The sequence below is a fragment of the Chelonoidis abingdonii genome, chromosome 24 (assembly GCF_003597395.2).
Source record: "Chelonoidis abingdonii isolate Lonesome George chromosome 24, CheloAbing_2.0, whole genome shotgun sequence".
Taxonomy (NCBI): Eukaryota; Metazoa; Chordata; order Testudines; family Testudinidae; genus Chelonoidis; species Chelonoidis abingdonii.
The window spans coordinates 8,454,953-8,468,282 of record NC_133792.1 but is presented as its reverse complement, the minus strand read 5'-3'; the positions used below and the strand labels follow the sequence as shown (position 1 = coordinate 8,468,282).

At 52.8% G+C, this 13,330-nt stretch overlaps 1 protein-coding gene across 2 annotated transcripts in view; it reads right to left on the bottom strand.

Moving 5' to 3' along the window:
- Positions 1–13,330, bottom strand: part of STXBP1 (syntaxin binding protein 1) — a 64,806-nt gene that overhangs the window by 8,273 nt on the left and 43,203 nt on the right. Inside the window, exons 12-19 of one of the 2 annotated variants that reach the window (XM_032797809.1) lie at positions 12,382–12,447; positions 11,303–11,383; positions 10,209–10,347; positions 8,876–8,985; positions 8,150–8,251; positions 5,471–5,556; positions 3,104–3,258; positions 1,322–1,447 (exon numbers count right to left, since the gene is read on the bottom strand). In XM_032797809.1, coding sequence (XP_032653700.1) covers positions 1,338–1,447; positions 3,104–3,258; positions 5,471–5,556; positions 8,150–8,251; positions 8,876–8,985; positions 10,209–10,347; positions 11,303–11,383; positions 12,382–12,447 — 849 coding nt within the window. In that variant the 3' untranslated portion in view covers positions 1,322–1,337. The remainder of the gene's footprint in view (positions 1–1,321; positions 1,448–3,103; positions 3,259–5,470; positions 5,557–8,149; positions 8,252–8,875; positions 8,986–10,208; positions 10,348–11,302; positions 11,384–12,381; positions 12,448–13,330) is intronic. The other variant, XM_032797810.1, reaches the window with a different exon arrangement.

The following is a 13,330-nucleotide window of genomic DNA, read 5'->3' as shown; positions in this document are numbered from 1 at the left end:
TTGGATGCCTAGGGCAGCTGGCAGAAAGGTCAATCACTGTGGGGTAGGGGGTGGGACTGGGGAGACCCGGCTGGTGGCTCCTACCCTGTGCTAGACTCAGCTGCTAGTCCTGGCTGGGCTGGGGAGGACAGGACTTCTTCTTCCCCTGCACAGCATCCAGGGCTAGGTCAGACTCACCCCTAGATTTCTCCCAAGATTGCAGGAAGCTCTGAAAACTACCCCCCCCCCCACCCAACACTTCTCAGCTGCAGGGGGAGGAATCACTGTACGTGGAGCTGCTCCCCCATCCACACAACCCCTGTGCATCCAGACCCCCCTCATACCCAGACCCTCCTGCTGAGCCCCACTTCCCCTGCACCTGAACCACCCCAGCGAGTCACCCAGATCCCCACCCCACTAAGCCCCAACCAGCTGCACCTGGATCCCCACCCCACTGAACCCCCTGCACCCAGACCCCCCGGCCGAGCTCTGTCCCCCCCAGACACCCCCCACTGAACTCCAACTACCTTCACCTGGACCCCCCTGCAGAGTCCCATTACTGCTGCACCCAGAACCTCCCAACAAACCCCTGTGCATCCAGATCTCCCTGCCCCCCATCCAGATCCTAGCACTAGAGGATTGAAATAGTCCCTGATGGAGAAAACTGCATGAAATAGGCTATGGCAACACTTCAGCTTACGCATGTGGAATGGATGGGAGAAAGACGGGGACAGTCACCTGATGTACAGCGGTGATTATTAGCCAGCAGTCATGTCACGCTGCTGTTGAATGCTACAAGAAGTCTGAGTGGCCCCTGCCACCTGGAAACCATGGTTTGTCCTAACACCCGATCTGCTATACATGTCCTCTCTGGAGCCAACGTAGGGGACATTGCTCAGCTCATGCTCCTCATCCATGCATGTGCCGACTGGGCCTAACTCGGGCTGGGAATCCATGCACATGCACTGACGGTCTGCGAAACACAAGTCTACCTCATGCCCTTTCCCTACTCAGCTGTAAGCGTCTCTCCAGTCAAGTGAAGGCCAGTGAACCATTGCCACCTGCATCTCTATGATTACGTAATGGGTAATTAATGGCATGAGGATGCCGGCAAGTTCTGGCCAAAGAGAGATTCATGGTATAGGGTTAATGGAGGCGGCGCTGGACACATATTCAAATTGGTAGTAAGAACTGCAAGCATTTTCTCATCAAAGAACCAAAAAAACAAACGGAAAAATAAAAGAGTAGAAATAAAAATAACTAAAGAAAAAAGAGTGACGGAAGAATCAAAGAAAACCCTTCCGAGTGGAAGAGTTTCTTTTCTTTAATAAGCTGCTTTTACTTTGTTTCTTTGGCTCTCACTCCATTGTTGGAGCCTGATCCTCAAAAGATACCCTAGTGGAGTCCCTGAAGTCGGGGTGCCTCAGGTCCATGAGAAATTTGGTGGGAGTAAGAATGTGAGTAGAACCTGTGAGAGAACAGAGGCGGGCTGACTTCTTGAACAGAAATAAATTAAAGGAACATGCCAACTTAGGCCCAATATCCATAATACACAGCAGGCGAGGATGGGTGAGAAAGCCAGTGAGAGACACACAGATGGGGATAAATGTATGATTGGGTGAGCAACCCTGTGTGCATTTACACATGAGCTCAGAGGCTGGTCTTATGCGGTCACCACTGGGCCTCCAAGGTGTGTTGTATGAAGACAACAGCAACAGTCGATTGGCTGTTTCCTCCCCCAGCCCTCGCCTCAGGTTTCTGCTGAGCTGCTGGGCTTCTAAGAAGCTCATTAGTACCAAGGCCAAATCCGGGGCAACTGAAGTCAATGGGAGTCTTTCCACTGACTCCAGTGGACGCTGGGCCAAGTCATATGAGAGAAACCTTGAAGGAATCGAATGGACTAGACCTTAGTCAGAACCCTGCTTAGCAAGGAGGCCCGGAGGTAAACTGCTGCCATCCAGAAAGGGTTTGAGACATTCAGCATCGTCGGGGGACATTGAACACACATGCAATGATCACAGAGTCGCAGACCAGAGAGCACGTTAGCGGGAGATATTACACTGCCATGAGAATGTTGACGTTATCCAAGACACAGAATGGCACGGAGAGGTGGCTGACCAGGCTCCGGGGGTTAGAGGAGGGGTTCAGGAGATTGAGGCGTGCATGTTCCAATGGAGAAAATCCAGTGAGCAGATCAGGAACCAATTAGAGGATCCACGAGGGGTGCCACTGGCCTAAGTTTTGTATGTGTATATGTCAAGCTGAGCAGTGATGTGTTAAGGACACATAGTGCTAACCCAGCAGGAGTAAATTTCATACTCAGCAATGTGGGGGTCTGAAAGCACTCACTAGAACCAGGCACAGATTCTCCCATTCCCCTCAGACCAGACCCACATCTGCTCCTGCTACTCCAGACCTGCTCCCACCCAAAGCACAGGCAGACACAGAGCACCCAAGGCTGCACTTCAGTCTTGGCCTGCAGCAAGGAAGAGGCCAGTCTTGCCCTGTCAGCATCGTGCATTAGCCAGTCCTTCTCCCCTGGAGTGTTTGTGGCACCTCACTCCTCCGCCACCAGCTGGCTCTTGGCTCTACCCTGGAACATAAACACATTCTGTGCTGCCCCGTTGGCAGCACCTCTAAGCATTTACCCCGGAGAAAATCTGTGGAGATGCTCACATTTTCTGACCAATAAAAACCATCGCGGTGTGACAAGAATTAATCAAATCTCATGCTTCAGGGCCAAAACAGACCATTTCAGGGGTCAGGAAGGAAACTCCCCTTTCCTCCCACCCAACCACCCTCCTTGTGTAGCACTGAAAAACTGGCTGCACAAGAGAGGTCACCTTCCCCTGAAGCATCAAGTATTGGCCACTGCCAGAGCCAGGACACCAGACTCAAAGGGTCAGTGATCTGTAGGGGCAAACCCTATGTTCTCAGGGCAGGAAATTAGCTTTCCACATTGGTCCTTCCCACACGGTCATCTGGAGACTGGATTTCTCCTGCTTGCCTCTGGCACAGAGAGGAATGGCATTGAGTGAGAGGGTGAGACACAGAAGCATGAGATGGAGCCAGAGAGTGCAATGCAGCAGTGCATGGTGCTGCCCAGGCCGCCCGCGTCACTCACCTATTAACACCTCCCACTTCCCGCTGGCTTGCGTCACCTCATAGGCACAGCGCATCTCGCTCAGGCTCACGCCCCCCAGGATGAAGATGATAAGGCGAGGGCCAGCCCTGTACTCACCAGGGGCCTTGTTCTTGTGCCAGTGTCCATAGCGGGCACTAGAGAGGGAAGGGAGGGAGGTGAAACACAGCATACAGTCTCTGCACTCAGATGGCTTTAAAATCACTACACACAGTGCCAATCAACTCCTATGTCTGCTCATAGCTACGGAAGAGTGAAGGCCTCTGGGATGAATTCCTCTGGGCGGTTCTGGGTGAGAGATGTGGGCTAGTGTCCGAGCACAGGACTGGGAGTCAGGACTCCTGATTCTGTTCCCAGCTCTAGTGTCCAAGCACAGGGCCGGGAGTCAGGACTCCTGGTTCTGTTCCCAGCTCTAGTGTCCGAACACAGGGCCGGGAGCCAGGACTCCTGGGTTCTGCTCCCTCTGCAGTCTTGAATAAGTGCCAGTACCTATGGGGAAAATGAAGCAGGGACCTTCATACTGAAGCACAGAGGTTAACAATGCTGCCTGCCCTCCTGGGGCTGTTGAGAGGGTTAATCAGTTTTTATTAAAAGTGCTAAATATTATTAGAACACAGGCAGCAATAATCAAAGTTGGTGCTCCTATACCACTTTGCGTGCAGAGATCTTAAATGTTTGTCAATTCGCAGTAAGCTGCCCCTCTGTTACAGATGGGGAAACTGAGGCACAGAGCAGTTTCCATCGCTGGGTGTTCCAGTTTAGGAAAGGTTCAGGATTCGAATTCCAACCATGGACTAGCCTTGATGAAGGACAGTGGGTGAGGTGCGATGGCAGATCTGGGGATGGTTGAGGTTCAGAACTGGACCAGCGGGGGCTGCTGTTGGACTGGAGCAAGGTATACCTCATACCTGCATGCCTACCCTGTGCCTTGCTCTGGGCACTTTGAACAGCTCCTCACGCCCATGGAGTCAGAAGGGAAACAATGCCAAAGAAACAAAAGCAGAGTCCCTGTGAGTTGCTGGTGCTGGGGTGATTGTGGGTTTCTCCACCTGCCAAATACACCTGTACTTTTGTAGCCAGTTCCCGACCCCCTCCTCTCACCCATTTACAACAAACAGGGTTGATCTGGGTCCAGACTGCAGCTTCCCTCACCCATCTCAGTGCAGCCACACCTGCCTTGCTGCCTAATCACATATATAGCAGTGCATGCTGTGAAAACCTGAGCAATTATCCCATAGCCCCTTAATGGGAGAGAGAGTGCCTGGGGGACCACTGGGCAATGCATTCTGGGATGTTGTGATAGCCTGAAATGTCACCTGGGGATGGAAAAAAACTCACAAGTATCTGACTCCAGTTAACCAATCCCCTCAGAGCCTGCTGGGAGTGGGCAGGACCTGGGCCTATATAAACCAGACCCAGCTCATGCCTGGGGTGAGAACTGCCAAGGGAAAGCAGGAGCAGGGAGCCCCTTGAGAGAAAGGGACTGAATTTGGGAAGCACAGGACACCAACTGGGCCTGGAAACTTTGACTGTGTTTGAAAGATACGAGAACTTCTGGGGAAATGTGGCTAGAGACTTTGGGTGTAGATCATGATATACTAAATACTGGCAGACCCTTTAATAGGTGTTACTCTGTTCTCTCTGGCTCCCTTTTCCTCTACCCCTGCCTCCCCCCTATTTTTTTTTTTCCCTGGAGTGATCAGGTTATCCTGGCTGGCCAGGCAACAGCTTGGTGGCAGGTGTCCTCTCCCCTGGAGAGCTGGAAGGAAGTTGTTTAATCTGTTCTGCAGGCACAGCTGATGATCCTAGTGACACAGCAGACTGAAGAAGGTAATGAGTGAGTTACAGGAGCTCAGTCCTGCCCTAGGCTAGGCCTGTGAAAGGGGGGATGCATTGCTGGCTGAGGAATGAGCACATTGTGTGTAGAATCAGCCAGGTTTGGTGCAGACAATGGCAGAAATGGCTTACAAGGTATCATAGGAAGATAAGTTGTGCTTAAGGCTCTGTGTGGGGACTCAGCAGACCTGCGTTCAGCTCCTGGCCCTGTTGCATGCTATCTGTGTGATGTTGGGCATGTCATTTATCTACCCTGTGCCTCAGTTCCCCTCTCTACAAGGGAGCTGATGCTGGTGTGTGCGGAGGATACAATCTGTCACGGCATGGGAGGCTCAGACACTAAGGTGATGTGAACAGAGATGTCTCATGTAGACGGGGCCTAACTGAGTTCTTCTATTCCCTACAAAGTCCTGAAACTGAGCAAAGCCCAGAGGGGCAAGGCTGGCATGAGGCTCAAAGCTGCACCTCCTCCCAGAAAGGGCCTGGGGCCCCTCTCCACAGGGCTCTACCTACCTGACTGCAGTGGTGCTGAAGGAGGCCGAGGAGCGGGTGGAGATATAGGGGTAGTGCTTGGTGTCCAGTTTGTCCTCAATAGTGTCCTGGGAAGAGAAGAGCCTGGTGTCAGTATGTAGCAGGCAAGCCAATATGATGCCATCTGGATCAGAGCTCCAATTCCTCTTATGGGGCAGCTTCCTGGACCCAGCTGTGAAGGTTGCTCCAAGGGGTGGACCCTTCCCACCGGATCCTTGGCAGAGTTCCTCAAGAACTGTCCCATTGGGGGGAGTGGGGAAGAAAGCCCAACTATCCCTGAGCTATAGAAGAGTCCGGGTAACTCAATCCTGCCCCAGCCAAGGTGAGGAGGGACTAGATACCCACTTGAGGCCCCATCCAGCTTGCAATGTCTATGATTCTGTCGTTTCCCTGCTGCTTCCTGGGCAGGGCCAGCTTTAAGCCAGTTCCCCCTAAGAGGGCCCCAGTGTGAATCTCTTCACTGGCTAGAGGCACCTTTTTTTTTTTTTACTCACCTGGCGGCGCTCCAGGTCTTCAGCAGCACTTCAGCGATGGGTCCTTCGCTTGCTCTGGGTCTTCGACGGCACTTTGGCGGTGGGTCCTTCAGTGCCACTGAAGATCTGGAGCGAGTGAAGGACCCATTGCCAAAGTGCCACCAAAGACTCGGAACACCGCCCGGTGAGTGGTTTTTTTGGTCATCCCTGCTGGGGCCCCGTCGAAATTATTCGAATTGGGCCCCACACTTCCTAAAGTCGGCCTTCTTCCTGGGTTAGCCAGCCAAGCCAATGAGTTAGTCACTCTCCTTGCAGCCATAGCTACCTAATGCCTAGGGCAAGCCTGAACCTAAGCCACGTGTCATGGTAACCCGTTCTGCAATGAAATCCCTGGGACTGTCACTTAAACAGTGGCTAAAAAACTGATGAGTCGCCCCACACATTCCTGGCGCCTCCGTCCCGCCTAACTGAGCAATGAGGGAAGAACAGGAGCCAGGCAGCTGGTTGGCTCCTGAATCAGAGCTTTGTCTCTCCTGGTTCACAGCCACCTCCTGTCACCCACCGGGTCCTTAAGCCTGACAGGGCAATTATTATGCACAGCTCCCCAGCATGACCTGCTAGGAACCCTGCTGTGCCACGCGCCCTGAATGAGTCATTGTCATCTGCTCTGATGACTTGCTCTTTATACACCCCCCCCCCCTACTGCTGCAGGACTGAGCCAAGGGTCCCAGAGCTCTGATTAGGGCCTCATTATTGCCTTCAGCAAGGACCACTGAGGTAAAACTCCGGAGGGCGGTGGGGGAGAGAATATGGCTGATGTGGGAGCTAGATGGAGGAGTCACTCAGTGAGGGATGAAACCAAAGTTAGGGACATAGGCATCTGCTCTGTCTCCTCTCTGCCAGGTTTGGGGCTGATTCACAGCACTTCCCAAGGGTTCATTAGGTTGATTATTTGGCATTCAAAGATAATGGTGGGTTGATTTTTCCGATCTCCGTAGATCTGTATGCACAAGATTCCTCTGTGCACCAGAGAGAAGTGTAAAACTCGGGCACGGGAAGTTATGGCATAACCTGAGTGGGGTGGGGGAAATTTCTTCTGAACTCTAAGTACTAGTGTTTAATGCTCTTTAACCAGCCTGAAGATCCCATGAACACGCAGGGGAGGCACTGGTTGAAGATCTGGCTCTTTGTTGAGGATCCGTTTGCCCTAATAGAGATGGGGCCTAGCTGCAAAGTTTAAATCCTGGATTTTGCTCTGGGCTCCAGCTCCACCCTTTAGACCTTGTCAATAGTTTAAAACCTTCTCGTGTTTGATGCAGGCTTTGACAGAGGGGACCCACCCATCTCTCCAAGGACAGGGCTGTGTTCCTCTCCAGGGCTGTCTTTTGCCACTAGGTGGCAGCGCAGGCAAGGGTCCTTCCTAAATTGCATTGCAGCAAAATGAACACCTGTCCCGCACTGAACAGCTTGGCCCCAGTTCACCTGCCAAGGTTGCACCATTGAGATTGGAGAGTAGGTATATTACTATAGCAATTGCCCTCAGAAGGTCAGATCATAAAACATCTTTGTTCAAACCCTGTGCTGCTCTCTGCACCAGGCAGGACAGAAACTCTGATCTGTTCCTTGGGGGAACTGAGTAAATGTATTTCCTTCCCCCACCCCACTTCACCCTGCTCCAGCACGGCACCACCCTCGCCATGTGAAACCAGAGCCCAGGGACACAGAGTGAGTAGCCACAGAGGCCAGAGCTTGGGGGCAGAATTTCAGATGTGTGGTGCAGCCAGAGCTCCACCTCGCTCTATACATCTCAATAAATGCAATTCTAAATGGAACAGAAGGTCATCTTGCTAGATTGGCGTGTATCATGTGCCCTCTCTGCAGCTGTCCTGCTTGCTCAACTGAGGGATGCAGCCCACACAGGCCAGGTTGTGAAGGACCATGTGGTCCTGGAAGCAGGTGAATTTCTTTATCAATTTGTTTTGGTGTCATGTTCAGAGACCCCAGGCGTGGACCCGACCCTATTGAGCTATACAAACACAGAACAAAAACAATCCCCACCCCAAAGACCTTGCAACTGAAGTACTGTGTTCCAGGTTCTTGATGCAGTCACAGGGAAGATCTCCACTAGCAACACTCTTCCCTCCCCCCGCCCCCTACCTCACTGTCCCTAGGCCCCTCACTGATTTACCTCCATGATGTCCTTCACAACCGGGGTCCATCGTGAGAGCTGGTAGGTCTGCTCACTGATCCGCTCCTTCCGCTCCGGCTTGCTCCTGCGACGCAAGGTAGACTGGACACAAATGACACATGCAGAGAGTCCTTAAAAGGGAGGCTCGGTTCTGAAGCCTAGAGGACCCTCCAGTTCCCCACTAGACGTATTCCTGGTGCCAGTCCCTTCCTCCAGCAATGAGCTGAGGCAGTCTGCACTCCTCTGCCTGGGCCAGTCTCATCACCATCCGCAAGGGAGGTCCAGCCATGTTGGAGCCGCAGCCTCTGACCAGAGATGAGAGTATTAGCTGGTCCCAGACTCACTAATTCTCCCTTGTTACAGAAGTGCATTCCCTCCCTCCTCCTCAGCTTCTGTAGGGATCAGCCTGCACCAGCCATTCTGGATTTAATTACAATCCCAAAGCTAATAAGAATTCTGCTGTCACTTTAGTGGCCTCCTTTGCTGGTGTGTACCACTAATAGCTAACCCTAATCCAGGCTGGTTAGTGGGATGGTGGTGATAGAGCCCACAACTTGTGACCAGTTGAGAAGCAGAGCCAGTCACGGTCTGGCACTGCTGGAGGAACAATACGCCTATAGCTGGAGGTCTCTTGGCCAGTAAAGTGATGCCTGGGCGGGACTGATGCCCAGTGGAGCACACAGTGACTCGAAGTTCTGGTTCAGCAGGGGGCAATTGGGCGCTTACGTCTGTGATGATGGGCACGCCGAGGTGGGCCATGTTGGTGATGATCTCGCTGTCCTCTGGTGGGATCTGAGCATGCTGGATCAGTTTGTTCAGGTTTTCCTCGGTGATCCCTAGGAATGCAAACGGGGAACAGCTTCCCAAACTGAAACACTTCTCCTGGCCTAGGGTCAGAGGTCACCACCCATCAAGCATCAGCAGGAAGCCTCAACCATGAGGCTCTTCTCTCAAACCACGAAAGCTGCTGTTGCTCCAATCCCATCTTCCCTCCCACTTTTACTCCATCACTTCCCTTCCTCGGAGCTGCTCTCTGCCCTAAAGACATACAGTTCTGTGCATTGGTTCTGCATCTCCTACAACAGGGAATCTCAACCTCTCTCTTTCTGAGGCCTCTCCAACATGCTATAAAAACTCCATGGCTCAGCTGTGCCACCACCACTGGTTTTCTGCACATAAAAGCCAGGGCCAGCATTAGCAGGTAGCAAGCAGGGGAACTGGCTGGGGCCCCAGGCCACAGGAGTTCCCACAAAGCTACATTGCTCAGGCTTCGGCTTCAGCCCCAGCCCCAGGTGGCAGAGATCAGGGCCCTGGGCTTCAGCTTTCTCCCCAGGCCCCAGTGAGTGCTGGCCCTGCTGGGCGGTCCCCATGAAACCTGCTTGCAGCCTGCTAGGAAGCCCCAGACTCCTGGTTGAGAACCTCTGTCCTACAGCATAGCGCCAGCTCAGGAAGCTAGGTGGTCTGGGGGGAGTCCTGGGTTATTCCCAGCTGTGCCACTGAATTGCGAGGTGACTTTGTGTAAATCACTTCACCTCGCCATGCCTCAGTTTCCTCCATCTGTAAAATGAGGAGGAGGAGGAGGATGGCAGCAGCCTCTTGGGAAGGCTGCATGGTGCTGGAACAGTTACCCAGTGCTGGGAGGCCAGAAGGTGAAGTGCTGATCAGCGTTCGGGCATTATTCGAAGAGGTGAGCAGTCTAAGTCACTAGTAATCGGTGCAGTTGATGTCCTAGGCACAGGCTACAGATGTCTGTGGGCTGCAGGTGTAAATCAGTGTGCCCAGTGCATGATTTACCCATGCAGCTGACGAGCTGGCAAGTAGCTCCATTTCCTTGTCTGACAGGGGTCTGAGCCCTTCCCAGCTGTCTGCAGTGGCCTGTTCTCCTGGGTTCCATGTCTGAAGAGCTTTGTCCCCACCGCTTTCCTTCTGTTCCCCCCTCTGCATCTTATCGCCTTCTTCTAGGCTTTCCTCCCTCCCCTGGTCTTTCTCCATTTGCCTGTGCCCAGAGGAACCCCTCCGGCCCATTCCCTACCCCACCCCAGCAGTTTCTCCTCCCTACCGTTTTTCAGGAATATGTAGAGTAGGATGATGCGGATCTTGTCGTAGGTGCTGACATTCGCATCCAGCAGGATTGGGACAATGGCCCTCATGGGGTCCTTGATCTTCTCCCCTTCGGCATCAGTGCCCATAGCCAGGTCCTGCAGAGAACATACACGCTTATTATCTCTTAACCCCTAGAGTCCTTCCCAGGGCCAGGCTGCAAGCCACCATGGGGATCCTCTGGGCTAGCTTCAGAGGGGCATGTGGAAGGTGGTCTCTGACTCTCTTAGGCCGACTTACACCCAGTTACCAGTGTGCAAGGAGCAGAGCAGGGCTCTGAGCGCCTCACTGCCTGGATTAAAGGGAGAAGTTAAAGTGTGTTTTAGCCTTGTGGAGGGCCCTGAAACTGAAACTCATCTAGATGATGCAAGTGGATCGCTAAGGCGGGAGGGAGCGAGCAGCCAGCTCTGCTTCTGCAGCAGAGGCTAAGCAGGTGGTGGGAGAAAGCTAAATCTCCACCCCAACCAAGTGAGGCTGTCACTCTTCCAAGGAGCGGGTGGTTCAGACATCAGTCCCAGGCTTACCTGACAGACGGTTTGGACTGTGGCAGTCTGGCGACCTGGGCTGGTGACAGATGAAACCCCCTACCCTTCTGGGTAGATCATGGAGACAGGAACACTCTGCCCAGAACATGCCCCTTCTCTACAGTACCGGGGTCTAGGCCTGAGGATTTCCCCAATAGAGAGGAGAGTGTCCAGAGACCCTGCCCCGTTACTGGGTGTAGTAAAGAGAGGGACTAGTTTAAAGCTAGACAGAGGACCCATTTGCACCTGCTTCTAGAGAGAGTCTCTCTTCCCACCCGGCACAGCCTGCACCTGCGCATCACGTATGCCAAGACCAGGCAGCATGGCGCTAAAACCAAGCCGAGACTCCCCAAGAACAGCCCTGAGCGCTCTGGGGAGATGAGCACCCTGGTGAAGGAGCGATTCTCCCCTGGGGTCTGCAGGATCTTTGGGCTCCAAGGCTGCGTTTGAGTTGGCAGTGACTGCATGGGAAGGGGAGCACGTGGTGCCAGAGGGAGTGTGAAGAAAGGAGGACAGAGGAAACCAGGACCTGTTCGACGCGGCAGAGCTTATCCACGGTGCCTTGATAGTGCTTCATGCAGTCCTCAGCCAGGTGCAGGTGGGTCGAGTACTAAGGAGACACAAGAGGAACAGACATGGGCCTAGCAGTGGCAGCAGCAATAGGTTCCCCAGAGCTTAAAACTGGCTCAGCGAACCAAAGCCTCAGCTGTTGAGTAACTGAACTGATCTATACCTGCAGAGGAGCTGGCCCCGTATTGAGTATGTGTGAATAGGCTTCAAGAGCATACCCCTGCCCTGCCACGCCTGCTCCCCAGCCTCCCTCTCCGCTCTCTCAAGCATAGGGCATTGTGTAGAAAATGGGCTCTGTGAAAAATATCCATTTCCAGCTGAGACACTAGAGACATCCTTGTTGAGGTACGCTGTGATGTGCTGAACCGCATCATGGCTGGAAAAACAAGTCTGGGATTTCCAGGGTGTCTCAGACATTTTTTGCTAAAGCAAACATGGTGGTTCCTCTTCCTCCTCATTCCTAGCCCCCTCATCACCTTTTTCCAGGAGAATGAATGACACTGGACAGGTTGTAGACTAAGACATGGATGGGAGACCTGGGTTTTAGAACCAGCTCCCCCGTTGACCTGCTGGGTAACCCTGGGCATGTCACTTTTCTTCTTGGCCAGTTTTCTGTTTCCTCTATTTACATTTTAAGCTCTTTTGGGGCCCAGGGCTATCTCCAACTCTAGATCTGTACAGTTCCTCGCACAATGGGCCCTTAGCTCAGTGGAGACCTCTAACTCTACTGTAATAATGTAGAAACTTAGCAAGGTTGTTTCCAGCTACTGCCTTCCACATGAGGACAATTCCCTGCCCAACCTTCTATGTAGACCCTCTCTCTTCCTGCCCCTCAACCAACCACTGGGTCCTTATCAGAATTCTCTCTAGGGACCACCAGCAAGGACTCCACTGATGACTGGAAGTCCGTGGGCCAGCAGTGGAGAACTGCTGCCTTAGCCTGAGGAAGAAGGCCGGCATTAGACATTTTACATGGAAGGGTGCTCACGCCGAGATTCCCTTCTGCTAGCAGCTGCATGTTTTCCTCATTCATTTTACCTTGCTGAGTTCTTTCTGGTACTGTGGCATCTTTTTCAGCATCTGGGACAGGTCTCTCATAGTGGTCTGCAAGGAAAGGAGATGGCATGACTTCCCCTGTGGTACCTTTGCCATTGTAGGGAGGAAGGCCAGGAGAGAAGGCACCAATGGGAGCATCACACTTCATGCCTTGTAACTCTCTCGGGCAGTTGTTCAAATGCATGGCTCTCTGGGGGGTGGGGTATTGGGGGCAGTTGTCAGGATGTCCCCAAGTGTCCTCCTGGGCTGGCTAACCTTACGAGCGGTAATAAGAGCTATAGCCACAAAATCTAGAGAAAGGGGATCCAGAAGGTGGGGGAACATTTCCCCCCATACCCACTCAAATCCAAGTGCAATCATCCACAGTCAGCTGGGGGCAGGATTTTTTCTCCTTTCCCACAAGCTCTCATCAGGGCCAAGAGCTCAGCAGGGACCAGATATTAATATGGAGAGCGAGATCCTCCAAAGGATATTAAAAGAACCTGTGATACAAACCTTCATGCTTCAGAGCCAAACTCTAACTACTGGGGGTCAGGAAGAAAACTTCCCATAACTGCCTATTGCTGGGCTTCTTGCACCTTCCTCTGAAGCAGCTGGTGCTGGCCACCACCAGCGAGAAGATCCTGGACTAGATGGGTCTCAGGTCTGAACCATTCTGGCATTCCTATGTCCCTAAGAGTCTGGTACTGTCCCCTGGCTGATGCTGGATACTGGGAGTGAGGGAGCACTGACTGCATCCTATAGGGCAAACTCTGTATTGCTAGAATGTGATGTTGATGGCCTCAGAGGAGAAACACCTGCTTCCTTTCTCCCCTTCCCCCCCACACCTGGAGCTCAGGACCACGCCTAGGGAGTTTTATCAGCGTTTGTCTCTCTAAACAACATGGATGGACTGCTGCCCTCTCCCTTGTTTCTAAAAGGGCCCAGGAAT